Raw genomic sequence first — 21,093 nt, forward strand, 5'->3', positions numbered from 1 at the left:
TAGCATTTGTAGACTTAGAGAAAGCTTTTGACAATGTTGACTGGAATACTCTTTTTCAAATTCTAAAGGTGGCAGGGGTAAAATACAGGGAGCGAAAGGCTATTTACAATTTGTACAGAAACCAGATGGCCGTCATAAAAGTCGAGGGGCACGAAAGGGAAGCAGTGGTTGGGAAAGGAGTGAGACAGGGTTGTAGCCTCCCCCCGATGTTATTCAATCTGTATATTGAGCAAGCAGTAAAGGAAACAAAAGAAAAATTTGGAGTAGGTATTAAAATTCATGGAGACGAAGTAAAAACTTTGAGGTTCGCCGATGACATTGTAATTCTGTCAGAGACGGCAAAGGACTTGGAAGAGCAGTTGAACGGAATGGACAGTGTCTTGAAAGGAGGATATAAGATGAACATCAACAAAAGCAAAACGAGGATAATGGAATGTAGTCAAATTAAATCGGGTGATGGTGAGGGAATTAGATTAGGAAATGACACTTAAAGTAGTAAAGGAGTTTTGCTATTTGGGGAGCAAAATAACTGATGATGGTCGAAGTAGAGAGGATATAAAATGTAGACTGGCAATGGCAAGGAAAGCATTTCTGAAGAAGAGAAATTTGTTAACATCGAATATAGATTTATGTATCAGGAAGTCGTTTCTGAAAGTATTTGTTTGGAGTGTAGCCATGTATGCAAGTGAAACATGGACGATAACTAGTTTGGACAAGAAGAGAATAGAAGCTTCTGAAATGTGGTGCTACAGAAGAATGCTGACGATTAGATGGGTAGATAACATAACTAATGAGGAAGTATTGAATAGGACTGGGGAGAAGAGAAGTCTGTGGCACAACTTGACTAGGACATGTGTTGAGGCATCAAGGGATCACCAATTTAGTATTGGAGGGCAGCATGGAGGGTAAAAATCGTAGAGGGAGACCGAGAGATGAGTACACTAAGCAGATTCAGAAGGATGTAGGTTGCAGTAAGTACTGGGAGATGAAGCAGCTTGCACAGGATAGAGTAGCATGGAGAGCTGCATCAAACCAGTCTCAGGACTGAAGACAACAACAACAACAACAACAACAACAATAACAACTGATGCTGGAGTGATTTAATTTACTTCAACATGGTCTGGTATCACTGTTTACTCCGCAAATACAATTATCAATTCTTTATTTGGTGCTGCATCTTTTCACACAAGTTGTCGAAGTATCCAATTTCCTAACTTATTAAAAAACAGTATGTCAGCTCTTTACATACTCACTCTAAGTGTATTTATATTCTGTGAAGACGACATATTTTATGAGCTGCTGAGTTCGAACTGATGCTGCACCCACTGTTATGTTGCTGATGCAGTACGGAGTTAATTTATGAAAAATATCTCAGATGTTTTCCTTCTTTTACTGTAGTGCTAAAACTTATTATTGCCAGCTATATCTCTCAAAGAACCTAGCCATAGAAATGTTTGAATTATTCTCAAACTAGTGACCCATCCCAACTTTTAACGTGTAGTATCTGTGGCCACATGACTTGTCTGGTGCAAGAGTAGTACATTATCTACATTCATCTTCCTTGTGAATGTCTATCTGCTGGTGAAAACTATACCAAAATCCCTACAGTAATTCTTGAGCTTAGCCCTGAAAGATTACCCACACAGAAAAATGTAGCAGAGGGCTTTAAATTTCATTACTCTTAAATATGAAGCGGTATACTCATCTTCATCTGCCTCCATAGCCGAGATTGCTAACACATGCCTGTGTAATGGCTCTCAACTCTGAGATAACCCATTTCAAATCGTGGTGGTGGAACGTTTTCACTATAGTATTTGGTCATCAAGGGGAAGAGTGGTGGTGGCATGAAGTTCCAGATCACAAGTCCTTGTGCCAATGTCCTGAGTAAAATTCCATACCTTTCGATAGTGTCTCAAGAAGTGAAGGCATGTAACATTATTGATGGTGAAGTTTAGTGGACCCCATGCTGCTATTCAAGAAAAGTAGGCTATGTGCTGGCACCACATTTCACACTCTCCCTTCACTTAATCCACAAGAATGCAAACCCCACACTAAACTGTATGCTTACTCATCACAACACAGATACACAGTTGACGCTACTTAATAGGTCAGAGGAAGCCAATGGCAAACCACCTGTACTACGACCTTGCCAAGAGCGGTAATGCAAGATTCCTGCATCTGCTCCCTTGCACTCATTTTCTGAGTATGGGAACATTTCAACCGGTTTTGGTCTTCAGATCATGATATTTCTGAAGATAATCATTAAAGAACTAAAGAAAATTTGGGTAAAAAGTAAGAATGAATAAAAACAGTGAATACTTTAAGTGGTTTTTCTATTCATCTACTGTAAAGTTGGAAAATGGTAAGAATGATTCTGACTACTATATTTGACCTCTGGTTCTTGAGACTGAGCAGTTAAATTCTTAAGCTGAAAGACTCATTGGACTCTAGCAGGATCTATACTGGGTGAATGATATAGGACACGATATGAAAAGTACAAAATCAAAGTAAAAGCACTAAAGATTTACTTAAAATCCCACAAATAAATTTGAGGTGAAAAGTGCAGACTGAATTCAGAGGGAAAGAACAGTAGTGGATCATCACCAAACTTAGTGGACCTTCATAATAATAATAATAATAATAACAATAAAAGATTTTATTGTTTTTAGGCCATTACAGCAATTGACAATGTCAATTTATAATACAGTGTGATAAGGTATTGACTAATGAAATATTTCAGCTTATATTACAATAAATGTACAGTGGGTCATCTGTTGGATTACTGCATTTTACAGTTGAAGAATTCATTGATATCATAGAACAGGTGGGCAATAAAACCATTCATGCACTCTTTCTGTGAATGTATGCTCGGGAAGATCCTGTATAGCATGTGGCAGCTTATTAAATAGTAATAGTAATATTTCAAATTCACCTCTTTTGAGATTATTCCTGTGTACCAGTGTGTGAATGTGAATCTTAGTTTTCTATTCTGAACATTAAACACCAACCAGGATTCTTTTTGCCAACTTTGGCAAAGGCCTCATTTGTAACTTTGTTTTGGAGAATCCGCCATGGACAAAATTGTGAGACATAGCTGAAGGTTCTGTTTAGAAAAGGTGGTCAACATTACACTGCAACCCGAGAGAGAGAGAGAGAGAGAGAGAGAGAGAGAGAGAGAACAACACAAAGATTGTAAGAAGCAAAATGATCTTCAATTGAAGTAGATGAGTTTCACTTCAGAACAAGATTTTTAATACTCTGCCGGAAACACGACAAAGCTGTAGGTCTTGAGAATTTACAATGATCTTGTCATCAATTGCTGGGAAGTTGAGGACTGAATAAAAAAAATATGAAAAGGATAGATTAAATCAAACAATGGATTTTTATTATTGAAAAGGCTGCTGTATATTCAGAACTTATGTTTCAAATGGTGCTTGCATTTGAGCTTAGTGACCAATAATTTGAAATTGCCATTTGTGCCTTAGATGCTTTCTGGGAACACAGTATCAGTCACTCGTCTTTATTTGTCTCTTATTTAATGATATTCAAGGACTTTTTTTACCTTTGAGTGCTATAATTTTTTGTGGACATTGTGTGTTTCACAGTTATGATGGCGTACTTCACATTTCCTATAAAATGGATTTGTTTAATTCAGAACAATTAGCCATCGTACCAAGAACATGTGGATACTCACGGATGTCACTTGGAATAATTTAAATACATCAACCATAGTTCCGTGACGCAATTAGTGGTACTGAAAGTTTTCTCATCACACAGTGCAAGATGGTTGCCAAGTATAGATGTAGAATATCTCAAATGTGTTCTATAATGTGACGACTGGTAGGCCCACACACTATTGATGTTTCCTATGGATTATTAATTTGGAGGCTGTCACTTTATTTTAAAGACAGACAAATGAATCTCACAATGAAGACAAAATACACATTGAGTCAGGGACAACCTGGACATACAGAAAGACATTTGCTAAAGCCTGGTAATTTACACTATATAGCACTAGAGAATACTTAGAAACAATGATGCTAACATTAAATTTGAAGAATAATATAGAAATAGTCTTCAGTTTTAAGAAATATTGTTACAAAAATGGCCCTTGCTGTTTACAGGTTATTTGATAATGAAACCTAATTCAAAATCCTTATTGGGTCATTGACCAAAAACAGTGAAATAGTTTTCCAGATACATCCTCCTAGGCTTACACCATAGCATAGTTCTTCACTGCCAAATAAGTGATGCTAGCAGTAGGAAGTACTGGCCACCACAGATTTAACACTTCGTACAGAACCATGCCAATTACATCAAAGACCTGAAACACACCCACTGTTTTGAGTTACAGTACATATGAAGGATCCTATCAATTTTAAATGCATATGCAGGGAAGTTGACAGTCAACAGATATTTTGCAGAAATGGATAAATATAATGAGTAGTCCTCTTATCTCGATCTGTATGATGATCTTCACGAGACTTCGTCGCTAAAATCTTTATGTAAACAAATCATATTCGAAACTTTTAAGGAGGAAACGTGACAAATTCAACAGATTTATACACATGAAAAGCCATCTGGAAACGATGAAAGTGTAGTGCTTCAATTCAGTATCTGAAAAGATGGTAGATACCTAAAGATGTTCCTGCTGACCACACACAAGAATATTACATCAAAGTCACACAACAGTACTCCAATCTGATATCAAGGAACAAAAGAAATCAGTGAACACACAGAGCAATGTGAGAAATAGAATGCCTTATTTCAACTTAGCTCTTTCTGTGCTGCCAAATTCCTTTCACTGAATCACAATTCCCATCTCATCTTCGACGACTTCTTCTTCCCTTTCCATATTATTGTCTTGAAGTTTCTTTCTGTTACATAACACACTTATGTATTATTTCCACTTTTCAGCCCTCTCTTATTTGCAGAGGACCAGCATGTTTGTCTGATCTCTTTATGTTCACACAGTTACTTTTATTTTAGGCATGCAAGATATAAAATGTTTGGCCACGAATAGCAAGAGGCAGTGCGAACTGCATTGTCATAAACGGCACGGGTCTGCTGCATATGATACCGCAGTTCACATTAAGGTTTTCTTGTCTCTCAAATTTCCCAGGTTTTGACATATTTTGACCTTATTTTTTAAAGTCTTGTGTATCTAAAGACATTTCTCCAATTAGGCAAAAGTGAAAAACATGGTGAGAGCTTGGAAAATGTGTCATCACTTTGCACAGCCAATGCCAATGAAAATTCTGGAAAACATCACTCTGCGATGAGGCTCTTAAATGACGAAAATGATTGCATAAACAAGGGCAACTGCTGTAATTACACTTTACACAATTCTTGTAAACAAGCTTGCAATTCATTACGTCTTGACATGGAATGGGACCGAAAAGAGATTTTTTTATTAATTACTTAGAATGGTCAGAAATATTGAGGCATGTGGCCACCAAATGGCCTTCACTCACATCTGTTGTGAATAGGATACTATGTAACTGGAATGCAATTTAAAATTACACAAGAGTTGGTGAGGAGTGGCCTAGAATATTACAGAAGCATTTTAATGATGGTGAATTTGGAAAGTGCTTCTTCAGTGCTACTTTAACTTTTTCTCTCTCATTAACTATATTCTTCACAAATAGTTCAACTTATGTAGAAAATTCTAATCATGGAAGCTTACATCACTGTAAAGAAACTTCTTGAGAAAATATGCAAGAGAAATAGAGAATTTTTGGAGCAAGTTTTGAATTTGTTAGATACAGAGGTTAATCGACAGAAAATAATCTCAGTAGTTTTTATTGCACATTACACTCATACTTACTCAAGTATTTCAACATTCCATTGAACACACAGATTATTTATCTTCTTACTCTTTGCCTAGCATAAGAATTAATGTCAGTTAACTACATGATGCTTTAAAATACTTTGAATTTTATATAAATAAAGCTGACCTGTACGATGAATACCGCAGGCTCAGGGAAATATTAAATGATGTATTTAAGTCTTGCACGTAATGTTTGTTGTGATTCTAAACACAAAGGAATTAGCATATAAAATTTCTTAAACTTCTGTGTTTTGTTACAAATTCCTTGATCTAATGCCCATGCAGTGTTTTAAGTTATGAATAGTACATGGACCCATTTACGGAACAGAAGTTCTGTCAAACTCACTAAAGCAGAACTCAAGTTTTTTTCCCCATATCACAATATAACTTGTACAAAATTTTGAAATATGGGAAAGATGATAAGTTTCTTTCTGAATGTAAACAGAATTATAATTTTTTTGTAATCATGTACATTTTGCATTCAAATGTTTTATGTACTTAAAGCGAGTGAGAAAAGGAATTCCTTCTTATCTAATAAATAACCAATAAATCGTCTGCTCATGACGATTTTAACAGCTTAATTATTTCTGTTTATGTTTATATTGCTGTTATCTCATCACCCTGTACTCAACAGTGTCTCAAGGTCTCTTCCAGATACACCAACTACTTTCATTACTATTAAAGGAAGTGTTAGCATTTGGTAAATTGTTATCTTTGCAAAGACTCCGGGCAGTTTGCCCTCTTCATTCTTTCCCTCCAGCCCATATTACACAGCAATTTTTCCTTCTCCTTTTTAAGTGTTTCCAATTCCCCACCAAATTAATTTACATCTCTCTTAATGTGAACCTACTGGATAATTAACAATATCTCATAATACACTTTTTCTATCACATTACCATCTGCAGAAAGAAACACATCAAGGAAAGTACCTAAGACCAATATCAAATCAACTTGGCAGCTCTGAGAAACATAATACATTGATAGCACCACGGGAGACCGTAGAACTTTAAACACACTTTCTCTGAAAATTCCCAAAGAGAGTATCATATATTAATAAATAATCTCTTACCTGAAATCAACTGGTGTAAATAAATAAATAAATAAAAACTAAGATTCACAAAACCAGGTTACATGTTTGAACATGGCAGTGAAGTTAGCAACCGATAAACCACCTTAAACCTGAGTTCATGCAATAACTTTTTTTTTTCCTATAAAACACTTGTATACGCTTGTAAATATCAGCTAGCAGAGTACATACATAATGACAAATCATTTAACAGATAACATGTTACACAAATATTTCATTTTGCAACATAAATTTTCCATTTGTAAATGTCACACACATAATTACATGTCTTCCAAATTAACTGATTACAGATATTAATTCAAATTTTCAGTCACTTCTATTTATTAAGCACTGTGTCTTTACCATATCTGACAAACATGTTGCAAAGTGTAATCTTCTATCTGCTTTATCAATTTCCATCAGTGGCTGTGAATACCATCCATATCTGTAAAAATTTAAAATTGGCTAACATAAATTGATGTGTAGCTATAGAACACAAGAACTATGTTGCATAAATACAGTAGAATCTATAGCTCTAAACCTACTGTTCCCACCAGTGAATTACTACCTATGACTCTCCAGCACAGGTTTTTGGAATTTTTCCTTGGGTGTCTGGTATTGCATTTCTGAAAATTGCTCTGATTTTTCCAAATTGCATCTCTGCCTGGGGTGTGCATCATGTGCAGCATAAAATTTCGAAGTCACTACAGGGACTGCAAAACAACAGTATTCAAGTAACTACTTACTTTGTAACCAACACATCATCATAACAAAGGCCCTTAATTGGTGTCATAAAATATTTCCAATGACAAAAAGAGTATGGTTCAAGATTAAATCAAATTTTAACAGAATGCAAACTGCCCAATTTTAGAGTCAGTCACTGACTGCTGCTCAATACAAGAAGAAAGTATGCTAACAAAACTGAATGGAGCAAGGAGTTCAGAAACTAGTGAGAAACAAAATGAACCAGTGTGTTCAATTTCTTAATTTGATGCTGTTGGAATTTATTGTTTAGGCCTTCCAAAAAATTGCCTATCAGCAGCACTTCTTTAATGTAACGTACTGAAATTGAAACGTGGGTTAATATGGAAAGTGGGACTTACGAACAGAAACTCTACCACTATGCCTAGAATAAAAATCTTCATTCACCGCAAAGTAAACCACATTTACAGAGCAAATTAACTGTCAAAGTACTAATGCCTCTACTGTTAATACAGCTTACACTCAACACTTTCCTTTTTCCTTTCCATAACTTTGTGTCACACTTGATCTACCCAGTTCTTGCCTCAAAACAAAACAAGTCTTGAAAGGCGGACGAGGTGGTACTGCTTTCTTTTTTCCTGAAGTCCTATCAGATGTTTTTGTCTCTGAGTAGCTGGAACAATTGTCATCAGACATACTTGCAACTGCTGGTTGCTACAACAAAATTGATTTAACAAAACTACTACGGTATCATTGATTGACACACACACACACACACACACACACACACACACACACACACACACTTTAGGATTGTATACAGTGATACAGTGAAATAAGGGAGACTTAACAAAAACAGCAAGGATGAAAACTTTCAGCTCAATCTTTATTTTTTTTAGTTTGAACTACAAGATTTATCACAGGTACGGCACCTTTTGATGGGAAGTACAGAACCAGCACACTTTACAGAATCTTTTAGACAAGGTTATACAAAATGAGTCTTAGAAATGACAACTTTTACAAAGAACTAACCAATGAGGACTATTAAATCTATCATATTTGCTTTTATAAACTGGCAAACCAGCACAACTATTTTCTTTTCTTATATAAATCAACAATTTCCGTATGCAACAGCCAATATTAAGAGACTAAAAATTTTGTTATTTTATTCAACCATAAAAAACACAGAAAGAAAGAAAGAAAGAAAAAGAAATGCACATCATTGCTTGCATGGCAATAATTCTCAGTTTTAACACAACAGTTCGTAACCCTTGTGCTGTTCTATTGTTTGTACCTGACTCATTGTTATGGAATACATTTCGAGTTATCCTTGCCACATTCATCACATTTTTCCCCTTACGGAAACAATTTGCTCGCTTAAGATTCTGCTTACAATTCTCAGCCTTACAGAATTGAGGACACAAACTCAGTACCTCCACACAATTTATCTTACATACACTCAAGTATACATCTTACAGACATTGATATAAATGCATTCAGACATATGACACAGTCATTTTTTAATTACACATGCACACATTTTGCTTCTCCTCTGCTATGAAGCACAAAGCAGGTTATAATTTTTCATTATGTGCATCCACCCTTGTATACATCTAGACACACAACTGCAGAACATAGCAAACACTTTCAAACTACTGAACCACTCAAGAAATACTGTGAACAATGGACAATATTGTCTGCTATGTCACTGCAATGATATTTCCAGAAACATACATTAATGGAACATAATGGAGACTAGATTACTAAAACAAACAGTATTAAAAAAGTAATAATAGCACAGTACAAAATAAATTCTAGACTGTTTTACATGTAGATACACCGTGATCTAAACTAAACACGTTTTTTGCACATCAACTCTCATAAGTAACACTTTTCTCCGTAGCAGATCAAAAACGAAAAACAATTTTACTCAAAGTTCCAATTCAAGTTCCAATTCTTCTGAACTTGTTAATGGAAGAACATTTTACAGAAACAAAATTATTTAAAACCATTTGGCTCTTAAAATATTAAGTAAAATTTATTTAAAAATATTTTATACACTATTAACCATTCTGTGAAATAGCCAATGCTTTGCAACTCCATATTCCCTGCTCAGGCAATATTATGATTGTCACGATTTACATCTAAGTTCAACTTAAACAGTTCCCCTGCAAAATGTTATCTAACAACATGGCGTTCTTTCAAAACCTATACATACAATACAAAATTGCATGAAAAAATAAAGTATGTTACACCAACTGCAGGGAATAAAATGTCACAAAACAATGGCCACACTCCACTTACACGAATGGGCAAAATAGCCAGCTTTAAATAGTTTTCAACGATGCCACACGGGAACAGAAACAAACAGCAGCAACACACAAAAATAAATATTGTTCAGCAGGCTGCTTCACATAATTTAGACATCCAAACGAACAGAATGAGTTTCACAAAAGAACTTATACCTTCCAACAGCCCACAATTCTGAAACACCACAGTTTTAGCACAAATATTTCTGTATTTGAAAAATAAAATTTTGTGACACGGATGCCAACTAAATTTAAGCAAATGATCTGTTACAAGTATGTGAAAATTTGAAATACGATTATCTTCCCACCTCTAATTAAAGAAGAGGGAAATGAATGAGAAACATGTATACAGCCCTGAGTTATGCGATCACCATACACAATATAAATTTGTCAGTTCTTTGACACCACATTTACATGATGTAAGACAGTCCCTTCACTCTATGGCATCTGTTTTGCATTACAAGATGCCAATTACTTCCACTGAAAAGAGTTGTTACATAAGCAACAATGCAAGACTATCATACTTATCACATTTGCCATTCAATGGCAGCCAGGCATTTTACTCCATCAGCTTACAACTATGTAAATGCAGTATCTAATGTCATAAAAATGTCCCTACAAACTCAACCCACCAATGCTTTTGTGTCCAATAAGTTCTGACCCATTATATTGTTTCTCTTAATCACCATCTCTAAATGGACATCCTACTGACTGCAATACTCATTTCAGACTGGTAGGCTAAAACAAATGCATAGCACAAAGTTACCTCTCTAGCAATTTTCCCATTCTTACATTAAAAAAAAACCTTATCCATAGAGCCTGTGCATATGTTTATTTGCCTAATTCCTAACAGTAAGAAATGTGAATGCTACAGAAAGAATATCTTTCCACAACTCCTTTCCTTATTTAACAAATTGGACATAGGTGAATTGATGGTATTGATAAAAGCGCATACAAGCGCGAGGAATACAATAAATCACAGACCTCTTCCTTGCCACGTCTCATTCAATAAAAAAACCTCAGAATATCTACAAAGTAAGCAATCTTAGTTATAGTAAATCAGGTACTCAAAGGTAAATCAGTCAGCCACTGGGTGAAGCAACCACAGTGGCGGCGGCGGCAGCCACAATTGCAATGCTCTTCGTCAAGCTCTGGGCTTTACGTCGCTGTGCAAGTCTGGACTCGCTTGGAGGAGACAGGCTCAAGGGCTTCTCATCACCCACAGCATCTTGATGAGCAGAGTGCTCTCGCACCATATCCAGATTCATGCTGAAGTGCTGCAACACAACCCTGTTCACTGCCATTGCACTTTCAGCGAATGCAGACAGTTCCCTCGCACTGTTGTTCCTGTAAATTTTTAAAATTTTTTCATTATACTTCATTAACTTTTATGTTAACATAGAACATACCAATGTGTGTGAGGGGGGGAAGAGAGAGAGAGAGAGAGAGAGAGAGAGAGAGAGAGAGAGAGACAGAGAGAGAGAGAGAGAGAGAGACGTACCTTCTGATAACATGAGGCGTACTCAAAGACCTTTCTGCCTGGCCACTTTTCAGCCATGGATGAGATAGCAGACACTCTGCAGAAAGTCGCTGGCCAGCTTCTTTCACAAGCAGTCTTCTTATCAGATCCTTTGCATCCTCCGATATGTTTCCCCAATCTTGTTCAGGAAAATCATAAGATGCCTCTTGTATGCTAGAAAACAGTAGTTCCTGTTGGAGAGATTTAGCAGTTATTATGTTGTACACCCAGCCATAAACGTAAACAACGATAACAGAAACATACAAAAAACAACTAATTGGTTTTCGCTGTCAGCAAAACGTACCTGGCATGCAGGGCAATTTTGACCTCTCTCCCAGCCACAATCCTCTCCGCAGTTGCCATAGAAAGGAGGATAACCACAGAGTAAGATGTAGGTAATTACACCAAGAGACCATAAATCACATCTCTTATCATATGATGTTGCTTCTCCAATAAATGCTTCCACAACCTCTGGGGCCATAAATTCTGCACTCCCAACCTGAAAAATAATGGAAAGAAAAACAGTAAGGAAGTGCCTAACTAAATAAGATCACTGTAAAATTTGAATCCCTTGTAGTGACAGTGGCTTACTTACAGGTGTTAGGAGCTGTGGGGTTGCCAGTGGTGAAGTGAGATTGGTATTGAACTTAATGCCAGAACTTAGGTCAAAGTCACAAATCTTCACTGGAGTGAGTTTGTCAGGATACACACACAGGATATTCTCTGGCTTCAGATCACGATGAGCAATTCCTGTAGCAAACAAGTCCTGAATTATAATTCTATGTCAACAATAATATTCTGTGATAATTCACAAACTGATACCAATTATCTGATACAAGTTGCATGCCCCATTTTTCCTGAAAGGTGGAAAATGTGATGGAAATAAACACTTACCCTTTCTATGCAAGAACTCCAAAGCACTTGCAAGCTCTCTTACAATCTCACTGGCTTCATTCTCTGTGAAGTGATTCTGTTCCTGAATTCTTGTCAGTAGAGGCCCACCATTCACTTTCTCAAATACAAGATAGAACCTGAAACAGGAATTTCCAAGTGAGCAAAGGAACACAATGAACTACTGCTTTAACAGTCTCATGTTTGATAAATATTACTCACCTATCATCGTCTTCATAAAATTCAATTAGGTGAATGATGTTTGGGTGGCCTTGACAGTAGTGGAACGTCTCAACTTCCTTGAAAACTCTGCTACGACTATGACCTGGGATTTTCTCAATGATCTTCACCGCATACTCAAGATCAGTCCACACACTAACACAGGTCTGCACAGATGCATATGCCCCTTCACCCAGAACTTCTCCCGTCAGTCGGTACATATCTAGAAATTCAATGAAATATATGAAATTCATATACAAAAAAAAAAAAATAATAAAGATGTGGTAACTTGTAACTTAAGAACCAAGCATTGATCATCTATTGCACAGCAAAATACACAGGTACTGTGGGCATACTATAAAGAAGGTCAAACTTTTGACATGGTAACTGCTGTTACCTTGAAAGCACGACGAAACCAAACTTGTGCCATTGTTCTTCTTCTTACGCCGCTTTCTACGGGCCTCCTCCTTTCTCTGCTGAACATCATTGCTCGCCTTGTCCCGCATGGCAGACAACACCTCGCCTGTAAACATAAAACTATTGTTACATCATTTTACCCTGAAAGGGTCTTCGGTAAACATAAACAGTGAACACAGTCTCACTCCTGGACGAGAATCCTTTGACTATACATGTGTAGTAACTTCGTTAAAACGACTATCACGACCCCAATAACTATCACAGTAAATTTTAAAAAAAAGAAGCCAAAAGGTATTCCGAGGCCAACATTTAGAGGCAACTTAAATCTGAAATAAAACTAACTTAACTTTGAACTCTACAGATAACCGAGTGAAATACACTACACTTTCAACAGCTCACTCACGTTAAATTACACTGAATTGATATTCTCCGTAACCCCGTGCTTAATCGTGAACGTAGCTACACTAATTTTCAAATAAAAGCAACATTCCTTGGAGGTTTCCCACTTCCTTGCGACGCTGTTACAACTGATGAAATTCGTACTTTGTCTGAGAACAAAACCCATCCCTCACTAAATTTCTCAAATTGTCATTCTTGTCGAATTTTTGAAACAAGCCTCTCCATGTTAACGTCCACTAAGAAAAAAAAAATCAATTCTGGGCACTATACAACAAAAAGGCAATATAGATTGATGTAACAATTAACTTCAAACTACAAACTCTGACATTGCAAATAAACTCCTACATAGACGAATATACCTACATTGATGTTTCTAGTATAATGAAAAGTATGACAGAACTTTCATAGTGATTAATAATTCAGATTATGATTATTACAAATAACAAACGAGATACTGCAGACTCAACAACTTCAGGACACGGAAAGCCATAGGTGTTCGCAACTGGAACGTACGTATTTTTGCTAACGGTTATACCTATATTGAGGCAAAATTTACTAAGGGCGCTATATAAAACGAACAAGTATTAAATTATCAGGAATAGTAACGCTCTAAAAACTTTGAAAGATTTCTCAAACAAAAAAAGAAGAAAGTTCAAAATTGTGAAATCTATGTGGTTGCGAATTAATTTCACTTACTGCATTCAGCTTCCGCTCCTTGCACTTCTTCTAAGATCTTCTCAACCATCGTGCCGGCTAAACGCTTAGCGAAAGATTACACAGGGAACTTCCTTTGTACACCACTCCTAAGCCATCAGATGAACACCACCCTCGCCCTCCTGTTTAACGGCTAAACTCCGACTGCGTTGCCAAGAACGCAGAGACGGCTTCTTATAGCTTGACAAAGAGCTCAGTCGAAAGATACTGCAACCGATGCACGTGACAACGTAGCATTCGCTTCATAGCTACTACAGTGTTGCCTAGTGCTCTCGGCAGCTCAAAGCGCTCACGCTGAAGAGAGAGACCAACTTACACACAGAGAAAGACAGAGCATGAGTCACATGACCCACACTGTGGAATCACGCCATTTCATGTGCCAGCCAACTACGTAACGACAGCAGGGCTGAGTGCGACGCGGTGTTTCTGACGAAACGAAGCGCAATTACGAACAACAGAAAAACCTACGTCAGTTATGATTTAGCAACAGTCACTGATACGCCTCATACATCAGCTATAACTATCCTATTACGATCCAACACGCGGCAATTAATAGTTTTAACAAGTTCTGGTGGAAGTACAATGTTTACCTCTTGTCTAAAATGAATTCATTTTTGAAGTCTAGGGTTTAACAACCCGTGAACGACGTGATACTATTAATGTGAAAAATCCCATACGCAGATTAAATGCCGAAAGTGGTGCTTCGTCCTCTAATTTAATTAAACGAAACACGGCGTTGAGCGCTACGTTCTTTTCTGACTTTCCTGATCACTACTACTTTTTTTTTTTTTTTTTTTTTTTTTTTTTTTAAGTTTCACCAGGAAATGTACGACGCTCTCTTAAAGCAGCGCTGCAACAAATATCTCGTTTACGAAATATTTTAACTGACGACAGCACTTTAATATTCACGTGTAGACACACAAGTTATTTACCATTTGAGGAGTAGCGCTAACCTTGTTGAGAGAACACAATGCTCGTTTGTAATGATTTGGAGACACTTTTGGGACACTATGATCGATATCTGAACCCACCTTCCTAACAGCCACGATGTGTTTTATGTGCAAGATTTCTATTAACTCTGATAGCGTGAAGTACTTTTTCCATCAGTTACTGACATTAACAGCAAAATGGGAGCACATTTACCTTTGTGGTAACTGCTATATACAACCCGCTTGATTAATTAGTTCGTAATTGGGTATAATACGACAGCTCTCGATATGCCGTGATCGCAGAGTTTAAACCTCGTAGTTTTATTTTCTGAGGCAGGTTACAGGAACTGACAGTGGTGCAACAATTTATCACCTTGAAAGAATTTTTCTATTGAAATGGACCTTAGCAGCATCTACATTGTTTTAAGTTGATTATCTGTCTCGACTTACTTCCTACTTCCTACTTGTCTCTTACATTGCACAAATTTCTTATGAATCTCGAGCCCTCTTATGTGTGAGGGTTTAATATGTAAGAGTGAAAATATTCTTTCAGCGGCATAGTTCACGGGTCGAGAGATGGTGGGTGAGTAACGAGTTCCTAATTTTCAGAGGGAGTTTTCATAGAGCGTTGTCGATATGTATACGGCTTGTTACGACAGAAGAGGTAGTTCACATTCTTAAGTAAAATGGTTAAGTATTTTAAATTTATTCGAGACAATGGAACCTGTTTAAATTAAGTGGCGTCAAGTGCAAAAGAATGTGTTTTCTTCTAAGGAAAATTGTAATTTTCTCTCTGGAACAGTTTGACTTGGAAAGAATTATTATTAATACTATTATTAAATACAAAAAATTAATGACACCTGCAGCAACGAATATGTTGAACAGAAACTACTGTGACAAAAGTAGCAACTTCTAGAGTAGTGTGTAGAAATCAAGTTCGACAAAGAATTTTAATTCCAGGCAGTTTTTGCTTTACCTTGCTAACGATGCTATTAAATAAGAGCATTCCTTCGTCAAGAGAAGGCCGATTGTGCCGTAAAAAAAATCTTAATTTTTGCCTGATGATAACCTTTGTCACTTCCGTTCGTATGTACTATTATTATTTTACTGCGTCACTCAAGGTGTAGAAGAAATAGGAATATGCTTCACCCGTGACTATCAAGCGATGAACCTGCAGAAATTCATGACAAGGATTCAGATAAAGTGGACGTAACAGGAAAGCTGAGGTAGTATGTACTGCACGTTATGCACACGCTGCCACATATCCTACGGTCGTCTGCAAGGTACATAGATGGCCAGGCCGCTGCTGATTACCATTAGGGGAAAAAAGAAAACACGAAGCCAGAACAGAAGATAGCGAAATATCTGTCCGCAGAAACGCGAGGATAGTTATTTTGAATAGTTAACGGTCATTTCTTTCGTTTAGTACAAACCGTACAGACGAAGTTACTTTCTAGATGAGACGGACGTTCGTCTGCGGCCAAATGCCAAAAAATAAATAAACAGTCGCTGAAACAATTAAATCCGAAACAATGATCAGAGAATAGTGCACAGGCAGAGAACATTTACTTCAATCTATTGATATTAAGCATCGCGTACAACTTTTTATCAAAAATAAGTACAAAGTAAATTAGAAGTAAAGATGAACACACACAGATTATTAAGTTAATCTACATTCGGTAAGGCTAGTATGCTGTTAGCAGAATGTACACCATCGTTATATGTCGACAGACATCACTGAGACACCGCTTTTTAATCTGCCATGCCCTCAAAACTACGAAAGTGCACGGAGTAAAACATTAATTCCAACTTAAGGTCACTGAAACTGCGTTGCGCGAAAATGTGTTGTGCTACACATAGTGTAAGACTATTTTTTTGGAAGTAACGCCACTATGAAAAACGTACTATCGTAATTATTTACCAGTCAAATCGTGTTTTTAACTAACCAACTGAAATACAACTCAAAGGCACCCCCGACCATCGGCTAACGAAGTTGTTTCAGCTAGCTGTTCTGCGTGAAGGTATCCTAACGTGTTCAGGCGCGCAGCGTTGACCGTTCAACAAGGCGGCAAGATGTGAATTTCTACTTTAATATCTAGTTGCTCCACTACCGACGTAAGCACATCTAGCAACAATCGGGATGTAAGCTGCCCATTACCATGCTTATTGATCTATTGTCTACGGTAACGGGCTCGTATTCGGGATATTATTTATCCGATCCAAGGTTTTTCGTTGTTTATCTGTATCGTTTCATGTGAATGCAACGGTCCTTTTGAAATTTCCACTGGCAATGCCCCAACCCTTCTTTCTGCAGTAGAGCTTTTACTTCTTGTCCATGACCTCGTCGTCGGTGAGACATAAAACCCAAACATGGCTTATCGGAGCACAACCCGCAATGAGCCAGCTGAAAACACTGATTATCATCTCAGACTATCTGTTACCGTCCCTAGCAAGTGAACCAGATGTCTCAGGTTCGATTCCTTGTTATTAGTATTATTACGTCGTGGACACATCTAGAATATGTTAAACCAGACCCACTGAGCTAAATCAGAAGTTGCTGCAGTGTGGTTTTTTTTTTTTTTTTTTTTTTTTCCTTTCACATATACCACCACCAGAAATCCAAAAGATCAGGAAACTCATAACGGAACTCCAATAACAAATTATGTATTTTAAATATCGCAGGAGAACAGATAAAAGGCCACGCAAAAGGAAAGATTGCAACAGAAAAAAAACAGTAAATGAAATGGAAAGGGCATTCCATATGAAAAAAATACATAACAACTGAATCTTTATCCTGGAACGAAAGACTAAGAAACTATCAAACAATGGTAAGGTCTGAAAAGCTATATGTAGCAGACACATTGAAACTAACAAGATTTTGGGATCTTGATTGAGGGGGAAAAAATGATAAAAGTTGAAACAAAGATTATAAGGAAAATAATGGAACCCTACTGTGAATAGTTATCGGCCAAATTTAAAACGCTGTCATATCAACTCATTAAGAGGTATAATCTTATTCAAAGAATTAATACAGTCAAGCATTACAGTTAGAAACTCCGTAGCTGAGGCAGCATAGCTCACGACCCCAGACTATATTCGTCCAGTAATTGAGAATAAGAGTACTTCCAACGAACCTTACGCGTAATGTCAAACTTTTTCTCGCTCACATGCTTAATGTCACATATTTAACACGTCGGCTAACTCCAACAGTAATCGTCTGAAGCTGTTTTATACACAAGTTCCATTCCCTGAAGAACCGGAAATTAAATGGCAACAGGGTACCTGGCAGATGTTAAACTCATTAAACAGCTATCAATGCACACCTATACGGTTCACGAAAATTGACAATTATATGAAAAACTTTGGAATTAGGAATGACATAATAACAGAACACTTTTTAGAGAAGGCAGAATTTCAGGAAAGAGACAGGTCAGTAAATGAAACGGGCTGCACCCACGTAGAAACCGAACGAAGGATGAAAGAAGTCTCGGAACAAAGACAACCCAACACGAAGAAACATAGACGAAGTTTATTTGCCGTACACTCGAAAAGGATTGTCCGAAAAAATAAGATTAGAATAAAGCGCTTTGTTATTTTTAAATGCAAAGCGTAGTCAATAACGTGAAACCTTACACTGAAGTAACGTAAAGCTAAAAGCAAATACAGAAGTTTCACACAACCGCGGACGATACGTTTCCTGTGACCGAACGAGTGAATATTTTTAGCACTTTTAACAGTTACACTTTCCTCGGAAACGCACTGCAGATATGAAAACGCATTGCACTTAAACAGCAAAACAAAATCTTGCAGCTGAAGAATTATTTTTATATCAAGAGCAGCTGTCACAGACAGCCCTCTATGAAGAAATGATGGTGAAAACCTGTCTGAACTCGTCACGTAAAAATCATATTACCCCAGGTGTTAACGTTTGCAACAGATTTAAACTGGCGAAGTTTCAAATTTTTCTGTTCCACTTATTTTTTTACTACCACAAAAACGTTTCAACTGTGATATGCTAGCCCTAAGTGCCCATGTGCTCATTTACTTGGGATCACATTAGTTTCAGTTGTTAATGGTTCTTTTCTAGTTAGCCAGGCGCAATATTTCTTCCTGGCTAATAAAATCTTTTTCAATAAAATTATTTTGGGTTTTAGGGAGCATCTTTAAGAAAAATTAAAACCACTAAAATGCCAACCAGCAGTGACTCGCCCTGAAGACGACGCTGCAGAGTCGGTCTAAAACGTCGGCATTTTAGTTCATAACGACGCGGCCTAATACTTAAAAAGACTTAACTCAAACTGATACTGCCCGTGGAAGCCTACGAACATTTTATAAAGGTAAAATTTTTGCAACAGAATCTTTTCATGGTCCAGATCGCAATTACATAAGTTTAAGCGATAACTAGTTTCATTTGAGTATCCAGAGAACTTTAGATCGAGCACGTGTTGTGTCCATGCGTGACGTAAGACAAAGCCACAGCGTCTGCATCACAGTAATGGCTCGTACAAGAAACGTACACACTTATGTAACGGCATAAAACACGTAGGTAAAACACAGGTGTGCAAGACTCTTCTTTTACAAGAGCACTATGATACACAGTATTCTGTATACAATATCGTTATAGCAGTAACTTGTCAACGATGTACAGTATGTGGCCCATTCAGAGATATATGACAACGACTTCCTACAAACCACATCATCACCCTCAATACCCTAGTAGAGCTACCGACGTTAGCTACTAGATCATTTGTAGACACTGTAGACATCAGTGGCCCTACAGCGCTCTCTTTCTGGAGTACTGCTGCGCGTTGTGGGATCCTTACCAGCTAGGATTAACGGAATACATCGAAAAAGTTCAAAGAAGGGCAGCACGTTTCCTATTATCGAGAAATAGGAAATGAGTATCACGTACGTGATGTAGGATTTGGGGTGGAAGTCAGTAAAATAACGGCGTTTTTCGTTGTGGCGGGATCTTCTCACGAAATTTTAGTTACTAACTTCCTCCTCCGAATGCGCGAATATTTTGTTGACTCCGAAGCTGCTGCTTTTCCGCTCGCTGTTCGAGAGTGGAATAATAGAGAACTGGTGTGAAGGTAGTTCAATAAACCCTCTGCGACGCACTTAAACGTGATTTGTGGAGTAGCCATGTAGGTGTGGAATAGCACTGCCTTGGAGCAGCCTACTCGAGAAATAATCTTCACATCTACAGATTTTTCTTACTGAGTTCTCTGCCCTAAATGAAAGTTGAGTAAAGCAAGAAAACAGCAGCTTTGTAATTATTACAAAAAATAGTTAATCCACACATGTTTGGTTGGCTGTTTTCATGGCTACATTACATTGCAAATAAAATCTCAATGTAATCGTTTGAAAGTTTTTAATTTTTCTTACGGTGCGTTTTGGAGGCAGTTACTGCGTAAAACTCAGGTGCATTTGTCTTGAGAGGCTAAAGTCGTCGAAACATACGCAGTCCTGTGCACCTCTGTTGTATCTTTCGTCAGAGTACAGCATTTGAATTTCGTGCAACCACTGCGAATGTATCTGAGCTAAACACCTGATGCTGTAGTAGTCTCAGAACAGGGTCGTAAATATAAAAAAATTTAATCTTCGTAGTTGGTTATGTTGGGTACTCATACATAATTTTTTTACTAAAAGGCGCGTGTTTTGCATGGAATGGACAGCAATTCTTGTATACAGGTTTTACTCGTGCGCGTCTTAACGCTCAACATTGAGAGCGCGTGCCGTGCGTCAGCAGTGTGTTTGTAAACAACGGCCCAGCAGTGTAGCGGCCTGCAGGGCGGTGTGTCCTTGAACCGGGCCTGCTGGTGCTGCAGCGCCTAGCAGCAGCCAGGCAACCCCCGCGTTCCCCGATCCCTCCCTCCCCCCCCCCCCCCCCCCCCCCGGCTCACAGGCCGAGGTCGTCCTCGTCAGCTGGTGCCGCTGCTTATCGATTTCCGAGAGGGAAAGCAGCGCCAACCGGAAGCTGGAGAGCCCGCGCAAACCGTTGGCGCGGCACGCACCCTGTATCTCCGTATTGCATCACGTCCTCCACCATTCGCGGAAGCCCTTGCCCGTTGCGCCCTTCACTCTTACAGTACAAT

General features: G+C 37.8%; 1 protein-coding gene across 2 annotated transcripts in view; it reads right to left on the reverse strand.

Annotated features, from left to right (window-relative positions):
• Window positions 1-8,463: 8,463 nt before the first annotated feature.
• Window positions 8,464-21,093, reverse strand: part of LOC126360413 (MAP kinase-interacting serine/threonine-protein kinase 1) — a 434,127-nt gene continuing 421,497 nt past the window's right edge. Inside the window, exons 1-8 of one of the 2 annotated variants that reach the window (XM_050007708.1) lie at window positions 14,049-14,352; window positions 12,934-13,059; window positions 12,540-12,759; window positions 12,321-12,457; window positions 12,022-12,176; window positions 11,731-11,925; window positions 11,409-11,617; window positions 8,464-11,254 (exon numbers count right to left, since the gene is read on the reverse strand). In XM_050007708.1, the coding sequence (XP_049863665.1) occupies window positions 10,990-11,254; window positions 11,409-11,617; window positions 11,731-11,925; window positions 12,022-12,176; window positions 12,321-12,457; window positions 12,540-12,759; window positions 12,934-13,059; window positions 14,049-14,097 (1,356 nt within the window). In that variant the 5' untranslated portion in view covers window positions 14,098-14,352 and the 3' untranslated portion in view covers window positions 8,464-10,989. Of the gene's footprint in view, window positions 11,255-11,408; window positions 11,618-11,730; window positions 11,926-12,021; window positions 12,177-12,320; window positions 12,458-12,539; window positions 12,760-12,933; window positions 13,060-14,048; window positions 14,353-21,093 lie in introns of those variants that run through there. The other variant, XM_050007709.1, reaches the window with a different exon arrangement.

Source organism: Schistocerca gregaria, chromosome 1 (assembly GCF_023897955.1).
Source record: "Schistocerca gregaria isolate iqSchGreg1 chromosome 1, iqSchGreg1.2, whole genome shotgun sequence".
NCBI lineage: Eukaryota > Metazoa > Arthropoda > Insecta > Orthoptera > Acrididae > Schistocerca > Schistocerca gregaria.